Source organism: Saccopteryx leptura, chromosome 3 (genome assembly GCF_036850995.1).
Source record: "Saccopteryx leptura isolate mSacLep1 chromosome 3, mSacLep1_pri_phased_curated, whole genome shotgun sequence".
Taxonomy (NCBI): Eukaryota; Metazoa; Chordata; class Mammalia; order Chiroptera; family Emballonuridae; genus Saccopteryx; species Saccopteryx leptura.
In genome coordinates, this window is record NC_089505.1 from 294,109,315 (window position 1) to 294,124,398 (window position 15,084).

The 15,084-nt window shown below is 45.6% G+C and overlaps 1 protein-coding gene across 2 annotated transcripts in view; it reads right to left on the reverse strand.

Moving 5' to 3' along the window:
• E2F5 (E2F transcription factor 5) overlaps positions 1-11,471 on the reverse strand; it is a 15,735-nt gene extending 4,264 nt beyond the window's left edge. For both annotated transcript variants that reach the window (XM_066378799.1, XM_066378798.1), the window contains exons 1-5: positions 11,218-11,471; positions 4,561-4,670; positions 3,220-3,381; positions 1,984-2,027; positions 881-945 (exon numbers count right to left, since the gene is read on the reverse strand). In XM_066378799.1, coding sequence (XP_066234896.1) covers positions 881-945; positions 1,984-2,027; positions 3,220-3,381; positions 4,561-4,670; positions 11,218-11,430 — 594 coding nt within the window. In that variant the 5' untranslated portion in view covers positions 11,431-11,471. The remainder of the gene's footprint in view (positions 1-880; positions 946-1,983; positions 2,028-3,219; positions 3,382-4,560; positions 4,671-11,217) is intronic.
• Between the last annotated feature and the right edge of the window lie 3,613 nt (positions 11,472-15,084).

The following is a 15,084-nucleotide window of genomic DNA, read 5'->3' on the forward strand; positions in this document are numbered from 1 at the left end:
TGGCAGAGACGGCCTTCTTTTACCCCCACTTTGGCTGGTACAGCGTTCAAATCAATTTGTTTTAGTAAACTCTGACTCCAAAGCTACAATCATGACACTTACATACAGCACAGAGTCACTATATATGTTTGACTTAATGAGCAAAAAAAATGATTTTAAAAGTACCCAATTTAAAGCAATATATTACTGGTGATATTTACTTTTTATTTTTAAATTTTTTTCTTAAGTGAGAAGTGGGGAGGCAGACAGAGAGACTCCCACATGTGCTCGACTGGGATCCACCCGGCCTACCCACCAGGAGGCGATGCTCTGCCCGTCTGGGGCGCTGCTCCACTGCAACCGGAGCCATTCTAGCACTTGAGGTGGAGGCCATGGAGCCATCCTCAGCGCTTGGGCAAACTTTGCTCCAGTGGAGCCTTGGCTGTGGGAGGGGGAGAAAAAGGAGAGGGGGAAGAGTGGAGAAGCAAATGGGTGCTTCCCCTGTGTGCCCTGGCCAGGAACTGAATCTGGGCCTTCCATACACTGGGCCGACACTACCAATGAGCCAACCGGCCAGGGCCTACTAGTGATATTTAAATTGAAAATCTTCCTCAGTCAAGATTGGAGCATCAGTTCTGGATATAGTCAAAGTGGTGTTTTAAGATTATTGACTATATCATGACTCATCTTGATACTAAAAAAAAAAAAAAAAAAAAGTCACATAATTCATTCAGTCCCAGCTACAATTTCACTATAGTATTGAAGACATCCACATACAGTATAAATACCCTCAAACAGACAACCTTAGTGTCTACACACACAGAATCAGCTCCTGTTCCATGAGAGAACACACAGCGCCTCCCCAAACAGCGGGTACACTTTCCCCGAGTTGCCCACGTACCATTTCTGGGATGGGCACCTCCAGCTGTGTGCCAGAAGGGGCCTGGATGGCCAAAAGTGTGTCACCTGTCATAAAAAATATTTTTAAGTTTTAGAAAACATCATTGATCCAGGAATAGAGTGCCACGAGGACACACCCTGGAGACAGAAGCTCGGGTTGGAGTCCCAGGCGGGGCGGAGCAAGGGTTCTCACTTCTGTTGAGCAGGGACTCTAACTCACTGCACAGTGCTGTTCTGAGGATAAGTGAGGTCACAGGTGTACTGGCTCTTTGCTCAGGGTCAACGCTCAGTGTTAGAGCTACTATTCTCGTGAACAAGTTCAGCTCAAGCTAATTTTGCTTTTTCTCGGTCTCATGTTAAGGCTGATATTCTGGAAACCTTTTAACCTCAACTAAGACACACTGTTTACTTGGAATATTTAAACTATTAAAATGACTGGTAACACAAGAGATAAGGTGTGACACTAAAATCTTGAGCTTAAGTGAGCCTGCTTGTGAAGCCAAATCCTACAGCCATCTCTGCGGAAGACTAGGAAGATGTCACACACGGAGGCCAAGTACAGCAGCAGCCACACGTCGACCTGGAGAGTCAGTGACAGGCGTGATAAAACTACAGCGTGTGCACAATCTCACATACTTGTGTTAGGTATAATCACGGGCACATGGCTCTGCCCTCCTAGTTACCAATCCACCATGATGTCATTTCAGGGGTGAACCGAGGTGGCTGGACTGGGGCGAGGAGCAACTGTCTTGTTATAAACAGATTCCCTAACTGTCCTCATGCTTTCTCCACATTCCATCTGTGACCAGCACATGCGCTAGTTTCATGAACAGAGCTGATGAGCACCATGTTCATGTTCAAGTTCGGTGTCTGACTGTGAATCGTGCTCTGTGCAGCTGCCCCTCCCACCAAGTTTACTGCCACCAACAGACAATGATGTGAGCTATGGAAAGAAGTTACTGTCACGGGAACAGAAATGTGAGTGTCCCGTGAATGCAGCTCACTGCAGGGGGATAAGCCCACTCCTGACCATAACAAGCTGGTGAGCACAGGGGATTCTGAATCACTGCAGTAAAGAGCTGATCCGAGGGAGGACATACTCACCGTTAAAGCAGTTGCAGATGTCCTCATGAGTCACATAGGAAAACGTACTGTCATAAGAATTAAGGAACATCTGCATCAAGGTCTAGGTATTTCCATTAAGATAACAAATCTGAGTACAAATAAACAAGACACCCAAATGCTTGCAGGGTTCACACATGGTGAGATAAGAAATAACAGAAGTCTTCAGTCTGAAAAAGCAAAGACAGCGGTTCCCAAGAGGAGGGTCTGCTTATGCTCTGATAAAAGCTACTTTAGATTTCTGTGACATCTGAGGACCCTTGGGAGATAGATGGAACACATATTCCTCAAAGAGACAGGCCTCTGGGGGGGGGGGGGGATACTGAAAGGAAACAAATACCAGAACCACAGGAGCCTCCACATCCAGAACCTTCTTGGGCCGTGGCTTGGGGCCCTGGGAGTGGTCAGAACCTTGGAAAGCAGTGCAGCCAAGTCCAGGATCAGCTAGTTCAGTGGGTTTTGAATCTTGGGGCTCCACAAGGCATAGCTTGAAAATCCCAGAGCTTACGGAGCTCTCACCCATGGGAAAAAAACAGTAAGACCATGGGCATGTGCACCAAGGATAAGACAACAGGAAACACAACTGTGTACCTTCATCAGAAGCTCACAGGGTACAAGATCGATGCAGGTAAAATGCCAGAAAGCACAGGTACGCTCAGAAATCTAGAGCATCAGACACATCCAGAACAGAGACTGTAAGAAACAGAGTGCGTCACTCATCTTAATGGGACAGACACACCAGCTGGGGACCCCGCCCTCCAGGAGGCACCATATTTGAGTTAATATCTGGCAGAAAGTATCCTGGATTGATTTCAGGCCTAATTTCATTTTCAAACCAAAATTAATTTTTCAACACTTTTGAGAGTTGCTGAATGTCTGCCACTTCAGAGCACAGAACATGACGTACAATAACCTCCAAACTTCACAATGATGTCTACAGCTCACAGATAGAGCACAGTGGCTGGTACGGCGCCTCCTGTCAGTGGGCAGCCCAAAAGGACACATCGTTTTTGTCAGGGCAACACAGGACTGATGTTATTTGATAAACTATATAACTTAAAAAGGTAAAAACAAATGATTAGAAACAAAATGTTACATATTTACTTCCTATACTTAACTCTCTAGTCGCAGCAGAACCACCTGCTGACCTTCAGCCTGAAGGATGTCAGCAGCACGCCCTCCCTGGCTGTGCACACTTGTAGCTATGGAAAAGGATATCTGTTGTTAATAGAGTCATCCATCACGTTTTTGATACTTTGCTGCAGCCACAACTTCTGCTGGTCAAGTTCTCTCTCCTTCACTTCCAGGTCCTCAATCTCAGCTTTAAGGTCCCTCAGACGCTCTAGGACCTCCTTACTGTTGCAGCCAGCACCCACACCTCTTAAAGACAGGTCAGAATTAACATTCCCAGATCAGACCCAGGCTAACGTCACTTGATTCCTAAATAAAACTGACTTAACTGGCAATTCATTCAAGATGAAAATCTCTTCTCTTCTAAAAATCAAAGATTAAAAAATTTAAGTACCACACTTCTGAACATGTTTGCTTAGAATATTTTTGTCAAGAACAATGAAATTACAAAAATTTTTAGTATGTTTTAGAGTGGCTGTTGTCATCTGGAAGGTCAGGCTGAAAACAAATGCACCCAAAATGATGTTGCAACCAAACAGTCACACTTGGACATCTCGTGTAGACTGAGAGGTAAAATAAATTATAGTCTTTAAATATTTTGGTGGGATTTTGACTAAAGGGAAAAAAGAAAACTAAGGCCAGAGGAGACAAATTTACAAAACAGAAAGTATTTGTCAATTTCAAACATACATGGCACAGTTAACAGAGGACAACGTGCACGTCATCAACTGTTTATAAGGTGCAAATTCTTCTGTATAAGATGTAGTTTCTGCTCTCACTTTTTATTTATTAAAAAAAAATTTTTTTTTTGTAGGGGGAGGATACGGAGAGAGAGAGACAGGAATAGGCAGGGGGGGGAGAGATGAGAAGAATCAACTCGTGGTTGTGGCACTTTAACTGTTCACTGATTGTTTCTCATAAGTGCCTTCACTGGGCTCCAGCCAAGCCAATAATCCCTAGCTCAAGCCAGCGACTATGGGGTCATGTCTATGATCTCACGCTCAAGCTGGCGACCTCGGGTTTCGAACATAGGCCTCAACATCCCAGGTCAATGCTCTATCCACTGCATTACCACCTGGTCAGACAGTTCCTGCTCTCAAGGCATTATGTTAGTCAATCAGCTGACGAACACTTGGGTGGAAAGGGATTGGTAACACAAAGCAGTGTGCAGGATGTGCCAAATGTAGACTTGAGTTAGAACATACAGTTTTAATTTTAAGAGTGTAAATTAAGCAGCAGAGAGCAAGGGAACAGCCTAACCCAGAAGCAATACACGGGGACATGCACAGAAGCCCTGAGAGGCAGGAGCAGAGGGACCTGAGTGCAGCTGACACAGAAGACTCAGGAGAGACGGCTGGTGGGGAGGCCAGATGTCAGACTGGGAAGAAGAAGTAAGGCTGTAGAATGGAGTCCTGGTGTGTAACTTACTTCCACTGGATGCTGTTTTTTGACTTTTTTTCAATCAGGTCAATTCCTTCCAAGACATTGGTGATATCATAAATTCTTCTTTTTTGCCTCACAGCCAAAGTATCTGCAGCCTGTTAAAAAAAAAATGGGGGAAACAAAGAACCACACAAATTACAAATCATATTTTAAAGTCGAAAAGGGTTGGTTATTAAACTCACAGCATGAGAGCCCAGTCCCATATCTGGCCCGGGGCAGCTTTGGAACAATGCTGGGTGTGTTCAAAGCAGCTCTCACACCCTGGGAAGACCGAAGAAATTATTCCATTTATAAGCCAGCAGATGTTGAAATAGAAGGACACAACACAAAGCCCACAAAAATAAAGAACAGTGAGACTACCTCATGTCACCTCACGGACTAATCCTAAGGGCTGCAAACTGCGGACCCTATCCCATCCTATCTCATTTCTCTGTTTGTAAACAGTCTTGCCTAAAGACAGCTTCAACTCTTCTTGAAGGCTTTGAAAAATTGTATCTCGGCAACTTTTAGAATAATTCAGTCAACATATTTGGGGGTGAATTCTGAAGGATACACAGATATTAAGACCCTAAAATACACTATCATTTTTTTCAAACTCATAGTAAAAACCAACACACAGCATGAAATCAACAAGTAGTCACGCGCTAGCCTGAGGTGGCATGGGCAACGGTGCACAGGAGTTTGGTGTTCTGAATCACGTTCGACAAGATCAACAAAAATATTCATTCAAGTTTTGACTGAATTCAGGGATGCTGACAGTTCCTCTAACTATGTATCTAGTTCCCACTCACATTTCTGACATTTGTTCCCCAATAAAAGGAATGCAAACTCAAAGAACGGAGGGCCCCACAGCTCTTTCTCAGAGTGAGTCGGCAACAGCTTACCTGAACGGGAGTCACGTTCTCAGACTCGTGGTAGTCATTAAAAGACACCTTTGTGATCTTACCGAGAACAGCATGTTATCTATATTAGTGAACAGCACTGAACATTTCATAACTGGTAACCAGCTGTCCCAGGGCATTGCTACTTTGATTCCATAAAAAAGTAGCTCCTACAAAACCCTTAGTTTTGCAAGCTGGACCCTCCTTCCATAGGACAAGTGTGATCAACAGCTCACTTGACAGGCACTGGAACCTATAAGCGCAAAACTGGTTCTAGCCATTCATTTATTGTATACCAAAATGGCTAGGCTACTCCTGACTAGTCGCTTAGGTCTTCAGTGAGACACCATGCCTTGAACAGTGGGTGGGAGAGTCAGCGGGACATGGCAGAGACAAGGGAGAACCAAGAGTGAGGCTCTCCGCCCAGGTCTGGCCTGGTCTCTCTTCCCTTGTGCTCAGCAACCCTCCGGTTTATGTACCCTCAGCTTCTATTGGGAGTGCGAGGCTGTTTTCCTGGGGAGCAGTGGCAATACAAAGTTAACTGTAGAAATCGGAGTTGTGGTACGTTTCTCACTTTCCTTTTACCTGGACTGCTGGGTCCCCACTCAAGTGCTCAGACACAATGGTGCTTACGGCCATCCAACCACTCACTGGTGAGCTCGGGACATGTCTGCATGACCCGACCAAAGAGCTGTCCTCAGGCGTTAGGTAAAGAGCCATCATAGCTCACTTTTAGCTGGATTTAAAACATTTCTTACCACTTAATAACTACCAAATTTAACCCTGGATTTCCAAAAGTCACCATTATTTCCTAAATACTCTTCTCTTTATGCACACGACCCCATAAACAGCCAACATGTACAGAGTGCATACTGGGACAGCACTTTCTGGAGAACAGCATGTTAGCAGCCACATCAGCCTTGGGAAGCCAGGCTGGAGTGGGGCACATCAGGGGATCCACGAGCAGACTGGAGGGAGTCAGAGGAGGAGAGAGGTGGGTGCTGGAAGCCAAGGAGAGTGAGAAAGGGTAACCACGTCAAGAACTGCTGTCAGGCCTGACCAGGTGGTGGCGCAGTGGATAGAGCGTTGGACTGAGATGCGGAAGGACCCAGGTTCGAGACCCTGAGGTCACCAGCTTGAGAGCGGGCTCATCTGGCTTGAGCAAAAAGCTCACCAGCTTGGACCCAAGGTCGCTGGCTCCAGCAAGGGGTTACTCGGTCTGCTGAAGGCCCGCGGTCAAGGCACATTATGAGAAATTGATGCTTCTCATCTCTCTCTCTGGTCCTGTCTGTCTGTCCCTGTCTATCTCTGCCTATGTAAAAAGAAAAGAAAATACTGTAATATTTAAAAAAAAAAAAAAGAAAAAGAACTGCTGTCAGGGGAGTCAGAGAAGCACGGACACCGATGGAGATGACTATAGGACTGGGGACCACATTACCACTGTCTGGGCAAAGCGATAATGGAGAAGAGATGTCAGGAAAATTGGGGGAAAGCCGGGCAACGCCAGGGGCTCAACCGTGGGGTCTCTCCAGGAAGTGTTTTCTTTTCTTTCCAAGATGCAGGTACAAAGCAGACAAGTAGGGAGGAGTGAGACATCTCCTTATGGAGGCTTTTTATTCTCCCATCAGTAGGGTGTGCAGTGAAGGGGGAGAGAGCCAGGGCTGAGAACAGAGGAGACAGTGAAACCCTCCGGGAGGAGAGCGAGCACCAGAAGTGCCGGACCAGTGAGCGTGGGGAGCTGCACTGCGAGCCAGCACCACTGATTTCCGCAGCCCTGGAGCCCAGCCAGCGTAGTGACGGGCACACACAGGGCAGAGCGGCACGTCCTCTCCCATTTGGCCACTGCCACTGCTGGATATATGCAGTCACGTGCCTCAGGTCTCCTTACAAAGGTTGTACCTGCTGTTACAGGATGTGACCCTACAGGGCCATGAAGGACACATTTAATTTTTCTGTAAAATACACAAGCAAACAACCCTCAGAGGGGAATAGGTCTTCCTTCCCAACATTAAACCCTCTTCTGACGTCACCAATGGTGAGTAAAGTGACGCCTGAAGGTGGAACAAAGTTCAAGCGGGGGAGCTGCCAAGAGGTGGACAGGGAATGAATTAGGAGATGAGATACCTCACACGTGTGGAAGAGGCTCCAGCCCACCTGGACTTTCCCAGGAGAGTCCCAGAGCCCCCGTGTGCGCTCTGGGGCAGGGACAGATCCCCGGCAGCTTTGCTTGCTCTGGGTGAGTTGCAGCCCGTTTGCCTAAGGATGTTCTGATGGGACATGAGGTCCTGAGCACAACACAGTAACCAGAGAAACCTAGTCTCCCAGGTTCTCCACCTGCAGAGCAGGTCGCTGTCTCTTCGGGACCATGGCTCTCAGAACACGTGCACTCAATGTTTGGGCTTCACAAATGAATGTGATTGCACGGACGGCTGGCATCCAAACCACAAACGTGCAAGAGACGTTACATACAATTCGTCACACACATGCACACACACAGTGACAGTCCCAAAAGTAAGGTAGTCGGATCCCAAGTGATACAGCAAGATAGGTGATGAAATATTTTAATAAAAATTTTTAAAAATCTGAGTCAACTCACTTTAAACTGTGCCCCACAATGGACTATGCCAACCTCAAGATTTTAGCTAATTTCTAACACTGTTGAGATCATTAATATAGATTCTTCACAAGCCAGTAACAGGATAATTGTGTTTTCTAATTTCACAGACGTTATCTAATTCAATGCTCACAACTGTTATGTAAAGTAGTGATCATTCTGTTTCATAGGAAGCAGATTCACAGAGTTCATGACTACTCAGGTGGAATTTGGCATTAATTATAAATCCAGAAAATATACTTGAGTCAAAACATTTTCAAATAGGTTTGCATACTCTTAAAAGAGTTAAATATATGGTGTGCAGTCAACAGCTCTCAGGCTTCACAACTGCCCTGAAGAAACAGTTCAGGTGCTGCTGGTCCGCAGGTGGTTTAGTCTAGTGTGTATGAAATGGTCTGAAAGCAGGAAGATCTTCATTTCCATTTATTTGTTTATTCAAAAGTAATAAAAAGTAACAAAAAATTGTATATATGTCTAAGGCTTGGGACTGTGGCTGACTTGTTGTAGAATAAGGTTTAAAAAAATGAAATAGTCCTGCAGAAAAAAGAGATCACTTAGGTGGCTGCCAAGGGGCAAGTTCCCAGAGAAGGCTGATGTGTGTTCTCACCCAGACTATAGGGGACATTAATCAGTGAGGAAATTAAAACCCAAGGAACAAGTAACTTACTTCAAGGACATAAAGGCTCCCCCAGAAGCAGCACCTAAGTGCTTTAGTTCTAACTCAGCACTTGGTACAACGGGAGTCTGTCCTGGAAACACCTACAGGGCATTCCCTACCTCAGGACTCAGGATATTTCCATGTGTATATTCTTTAAATTTGTTCCGATTTTTATTTTTTGATTTTTAATAAACTGCATAAGCTTTTACCGTGGAACTTCATTTTTACTGTCTTACTCAAGAAATGCATTGCTAAGATCCAGCACCATGTTCTTTTTTTTTTTTAATAATTTTATTTTTTTAATGGGCGACATCAATAAATCAGAATACATATATTCAAAGATAACAAGTCCAGGTTATCTTGTCGTTCAATTATGTTGCATACCCATCACCCAAAGTCAGATTGTCCTCTGTCACCTTCTATCTAGTTTTCTTTGTGCCCCTCCCCCTCCCCCTTTCCTTCTCCCCCTCCCCCCCCCCTAACCACCACACTCTTATCAATGTCTCTTAGTTTCACTTTTATGTCCCACCTACGTATGGAATAATGCAGTTCCTGTTTTTTTCTGATTTACTTATTTCACTTCGTATCATGTTATCAAGATCCCACCATTTTGCTGTAAATGATCCCATGTCATCATTTCTTATGGCTGAGTAGTATTCCATAGTGTATATGCAGCACCATGTTCTTATTCTTCAGTAGTGAAGTCAGAAGTTAGAAACAACATCCATGTGGATGTGCATGTTTTATGGTCCCCAGGATATGTGGGTGTGAAGGTTGATATAATTTTCCATATTCATGATAATCACAAAAATGATGTTTAATGTTTAACTCTCAAAAAATTAGTGTATAATCCCAAAACGTCAATAACTTATGATAGTTATTAAAATAGATAATATGATAGATAATATAATGATAGTTATTAGAATATTAACAGATCTGCCAAAGTTAAGAATATAAGAAAAAAATGTGATTTTATAATTTCACATTAGAGAAAATGTATTGCCAAAAATGTGTTGACAAAAAACAACAAAAAAAGTGTTAATGATGTTTTACTATGGTGCAGAACACTGAAAAGACTTCAATGTAATATATATATAAGATTTTACACATATATACATAAATAAGTGAAAAATATATATAAGTAAATATTTTTTTTCATATGTATGTGAAAAAGAATGATACTCAAACTGTTCTCTAGGAGTAAAAAATCATTAATAAGACAATGTTACTGCAGAAACTTCTGAACTTTTAGGAAATTGTGATTAAATATTAAATCCACTGACCCTGTGACTCCAGGAGAGCAAGTTCATAAAACAGGAAGGAGCCAAAGACCCCAAGGCAGGGCTCAGCTGTGTCATATTCCCTCACACTGAGGCAAGAGTAGGGAGAAGCCCTCAACGTCTGCCCTCAGAGTTCAGGTTTATTTCCCAAACTTGCCTTATTCCTATTTCTCGAGGCACAGGCTACAGTTGAATTTATAGATTTTCAACAGAAGTTTGCTAGCTGTTTTGTAACATCATCCTCATGACCACTTGGAAATTCTTTAAATAGAATGCGTTTTAGTTCATGACCCCTAAGTATTATGGTGAGTGTGCCATAAGGCAGGTTAGGGCGGAGGAGGGCCTGGGGGGAGATGAGAACAGGAGTTCGCACAGGTGGGACACTCCAGGAACCACTTAGGATGCAAACCACGCACAGCAGCAGGTCCCTCATTCAAAGCTGGGCCACGAAGACAACCACGGCCATTCACTGAACCCCGACGACCTCAGGAGAGCGAGAGCCTGCACACCCCACCCCTGGCCATCTCAGGTCCCAGAGGATGCTCCGGTGGCAGCGCCTGCGCCGTCCAGGCAGGTGTGAGGGGATAAGGCTCAGTGCGAGCCCGGGATCAGGACAGACTGAGCTGACTGCTTGGTACTTGGTGTCACCTGTGTTTACTTGGAGCTCCTTTTCAGTGGGCACCTGCGCCGGTCCCTGGGCTCTGTGTACCCCGGCACCGCTGGCTGGGGGTCAGGTCCCCGTGTGGGCACGCTGTCCTTTGAAGGACTTGAGCTGAAGCCCAGGGCGGGGCGCGCCCCAGGACACAGGCGACTTCAGAGGGACTGAAAAGCCCTTCCCGTGACACGGCGAGCACCCTTGTCCGGTGCCGCCCAAAGTCACACACCAAACGTCCTCCTACCGCCGGCCGATGAAAAGCGGATGGGAAGGAGGGTTTTGTTACCCTTACTTTGGCTGGAAGAGGTGGGGTCAGTTTTTCCCTCTTTCACGCGGTGTGGGCGGCTAAATGCTTTGTGTTTGTTGTACACGGGCGCCCGCGGAGACCATCGCGCCCCACGAACCGGGGGGGTGGCCACGCGGACCACCGAGCCCCACTGCCCGGGCCGGACACGCAACGCTTTGTGGAGAGCGGCCGCCGGTGGCCACGCGGCATCCAGAGGCGTCCGGCCGGCCCCTCCCCCGCGGGCGGCCCCTCCCCCGCCGGCGCTTACCGCCTTGAGGTCTAGCACGCCGTCCTGCGCCTCCTGCAGCAGCGACACGAACTTGGCGGTGAGCAACCCCAGACTCTTCTCGTGCCGGCTGCTCCCGCCCGCCGGGCCCCCAAGCTGCGATGGCGGCGAGGGGGACGTGGGGGGCGGCCGCTGGCCCTGCGCCTGGACCTGCGGCGCCGGCTGCCCACAACTCGCGGGATCGGCCGCCGCCATCCCCGAGTGAGCCCCGCCGACGCCGAGTTTAAATGGCAGGAAGTGACGTAAGCTGCCGTTGCCGGGAGACGAGCTCGCGGCGGGAGGGGCGTGGCCGGGAGGAGGGTCCAGCGTCCCCACCGCCCCGCCTCGGCTGCAGTTCCCCTGGGTCACAGGAGGGCGGCCTGCGCAGGCCACGGGGTTCGTTTCCAGGTTGTTGGGTCCCATTGACCAGCCCGTCCACTTTTGCGCCAGAAACGTAGTCTAGGTCACTGGTTGTTCAGCAAGTTTTGAAATCAGGAATGTACGTTTCCCAACTTTGTTTTACTTTTTCAACTTTGTTTTGGCTGTTCTAAGTCCCTTGAAATTATGAATTTTAGGATCTTTTTAGAAACTTCTGCAAACTAACAAGTTAACTGGGGTTTTGATAGGGATTGCACTGAATCAGGAGATTAAATTTCAACAATATTGGCTTCCCATGCATGAGTATCTTTTTCTTTCAACAATATTTTGTACTTGTCACAGTGTAAGATTCACACTTCTTTTGTTAAATTTAACCCAACAACTTTGTTCTTTTTGATGCCATTGCCAGTGGCATTTTCTTTTTATTGAGGTACAATTGACATGTAAAATATGTACATATTTATTTAATGTGATGAGCGGGGATAAGTATAGACCATGAAATTATCAATACCATAAAGTCCTCACCTCCCAGGTTCCTCCCATCCATTATTATTGTCCTTGCTTTTGTTCCTGATTGTAAGTAACTTGAGCCTTCTTGGCTCATGCTTGTGGAAAAGGCTGTCAGTCTGCCTACCCTGGTGACTGACATAGTTGATGAGAGGGAAAGCCTGTCCTCCTGGCCAAAACCATCCCGGGTGGAATTACCAAGGGGCTAAGCATGTGATGGGAGATGGACAAGACTCAGCACTCCAAGCTTTTGCTGTTGACAGAGATTCAGTAAAGCTTCAATGAATGTCTTCATTTGCTGTGTGCTCTATGGACAATTTTCAGAGACTTTAAATGGGTGGTTATAAGGCCAGTGGCTCCCACCATCATGGCCGTACAGGCTCTCATTGGATTCAGGCAGACAATAAAGAAACAGTGGAGCCACAAAATGGTGGCCATTCCTTTATTGTCTTGTACTGACAAGCAAAGACAAAGGGAAGACCGCTTCCCCCTTTCTCAGAGCTCCCAAAGCCCTGACACATTCGCTGGTTCCACAACCAGAAGAATCTTCCCCGGTTTCTCCTAGAATCAAAGGCCCCACCAGTCTTAGTGGAGCTTGTAAAGCCCCTCAGCTCTGGTTCCCCATCTGCACACCTTCTCTCTCTGCAAAAACTTGCTTCTTCAGCACTCTGCATTCTCTCTGCTCTCTCTGCAAAACTGCCTGGGCCCACAAAAACTCCTCCTCCAGCAAATGTAAGCAAAACAGTGGCCCCTCCCAAGCAGGAATGCAATCAGCAATTTGCAATCAACTGCCCTGCTCGGAGGGCAAGCACACACTTGGCTGCCCAGCGCCATTTTTTAACAATAAGTGAGCAAACTCAAAAAAAACAAATTTTACAAACTCATTTGCCCAACAGTGGTTTAAAACCCTCTTTGCCAGCTGGGGTTGTTTTGCTGGGAAACAGGTCTGCAGAGTTCCTTGAGCTCTGTTGCAGAAGTGGAACCAGCTCTGTTCACTGTTGAACTATGATTACAGTATGCATTTTATCGGTTCTTTAGGTCAGTATTAACTTGACAAAATAAGCTATAATTTAGCTGTATTTCCCTCCTCCAAATTCATGCTTTTTGTCACAATCATATCTATATATGCTATAAAACCAAGTGTTACCATTGCTTTACATGTCTTCTACAGAGGAAAAATAGATTTATAGTCTCATATAAAAATGTGCCCACACTCGTTTCCAGTAGTCTTTATTTCTTCCAACTGGTTATTGTCTGATATTATTTCCTTTCAGCCTTTATAATTCCTTTTTTTTTTTAAATAATAGGTCATTAAAGAAAAGATTTATTCATTTTTAAGAGAGAAGGGGGGAGGAACAGGAAGCATCAACTCCCATATGTGCCTTGACCAGGCAAAGCCAGGGTTTCCAATGGTGACCTCAGTATTCGGGCCGCTTTATCCACTGTGCCACCACAGGCCAGGCCTAGCATTTCTTTTCAGTCTGTCTTTATTTTGAGGGATAGTTTTGCTGGAGGTAGCATTCTGATTGGACAGTTCCCTTTCTCCCCACACTTCAAATAATCTGCCACTGCCTCCTGGCCTCCACTGTTCCTGAAGAGAAGTCAACTGTTAATTTCATTCTTCTTCAATGAGATAAACCATATTTTCTTGTTGCTTTCAAGATTTCCCCTGTAGTTTGACTCTAAGGTGTCTAGGTGTGGTTCTCTTCATCATTATCCTGGGTTTTATAGAAGTTCTGGGATCAACAGGTTGATCTTCTTCATCAGGCTTAGTAAGTTTTCAGCTACTGTTCTCCCAAATAGCTCTTATGCCCTCCTCTCCCTGACTTCCATCACACACTGGCAGGCTCAGTGCTCACTGATGTCAGTGTGAAGTGTGCCCATAAGGAAACATGGTCCTCTCTTTTAGAAGCATTTACATTTTTCCCTAATTCCACTTAATTTTTAACATAGTTCACTGTTAAAAAAAAGGTATTATATTCTTTCAAAACAGTTATCAGAATAGTAGTTAGGTTTTTTCCTGCATACAGAGAATGTGATGGCAGAAGTGAGATAATAAATGACCAGATGAAAGGGAAGAAAACTGTTTCCAGCTGCAAAATAAGCATCCTCTCCACTTATCCAGTGATTAACAGGGGAAAGAGAAAATGAGGCTGGCACTGTAGTGTTCCTCCTGGGGAACAGACAATGCTTATGCCACCTTGAATGCAATCTTTAATGAAATCATATGCACGATAAAAAAGGGTCATGACAAGCGATGTGGAGATGGTGACTTACCCTAAAGAGGGCCGCGTCCTGCCGAGTGCAGACACCTGTGGCTCTACATGTGTATGAACATTTTGAAAGAATGGAGCTATGTCAACTAAAGAACCGATAAGTATAATTTGTTTTTCATCAAAACAGGCAACAACCATTAAAATATTTTCCCTGATATAGTCAAAGGTTGATCTTAATTTTCATTTACATATGTATTATATATATCCTTTTAAATGTCTGTTATTTAGTTTTAAAATAAAAATATTGAGTAAACTTAATTCAGTGTAAAATTGGTTTTTAGTGAGCTTTGGAATGTGACCTATCAGGAAGCAAAACTCGAGAAATCACTAGAAATAGCTGTTTCTTGAAAAAAAAAAATTCAAGAGGCTTATTTTTAGGATCAGGTCCACGGTGGAGGCCCTGGGTTCATTGAAAAGGATGTTTTCAGCTGAGGCCTCACAGCCCTGGGGTCTCCACAGCTGTGGTCAGGCTCTAGCCTGGGCCAAAAGGACCCTGTGCAAGAAGTTCAGGCCAGAGGCCGGGAGCTGGGCAGGCATTGGCCTGGCCAGGCCCCTTTCTGAGCCCCCTTCCTTCCTGCTGGGTCAGGACACGGGGTCTGTCCCTGGGCAGTAAGAAAGGGGTGGATGAGAGAGGGTGTGTAGTGGCCAAGGTTTCAGAAGGGCCCATCTCCTTTCCAAGACTGAGAAGGCACAGCGGGCTCACTGAGTT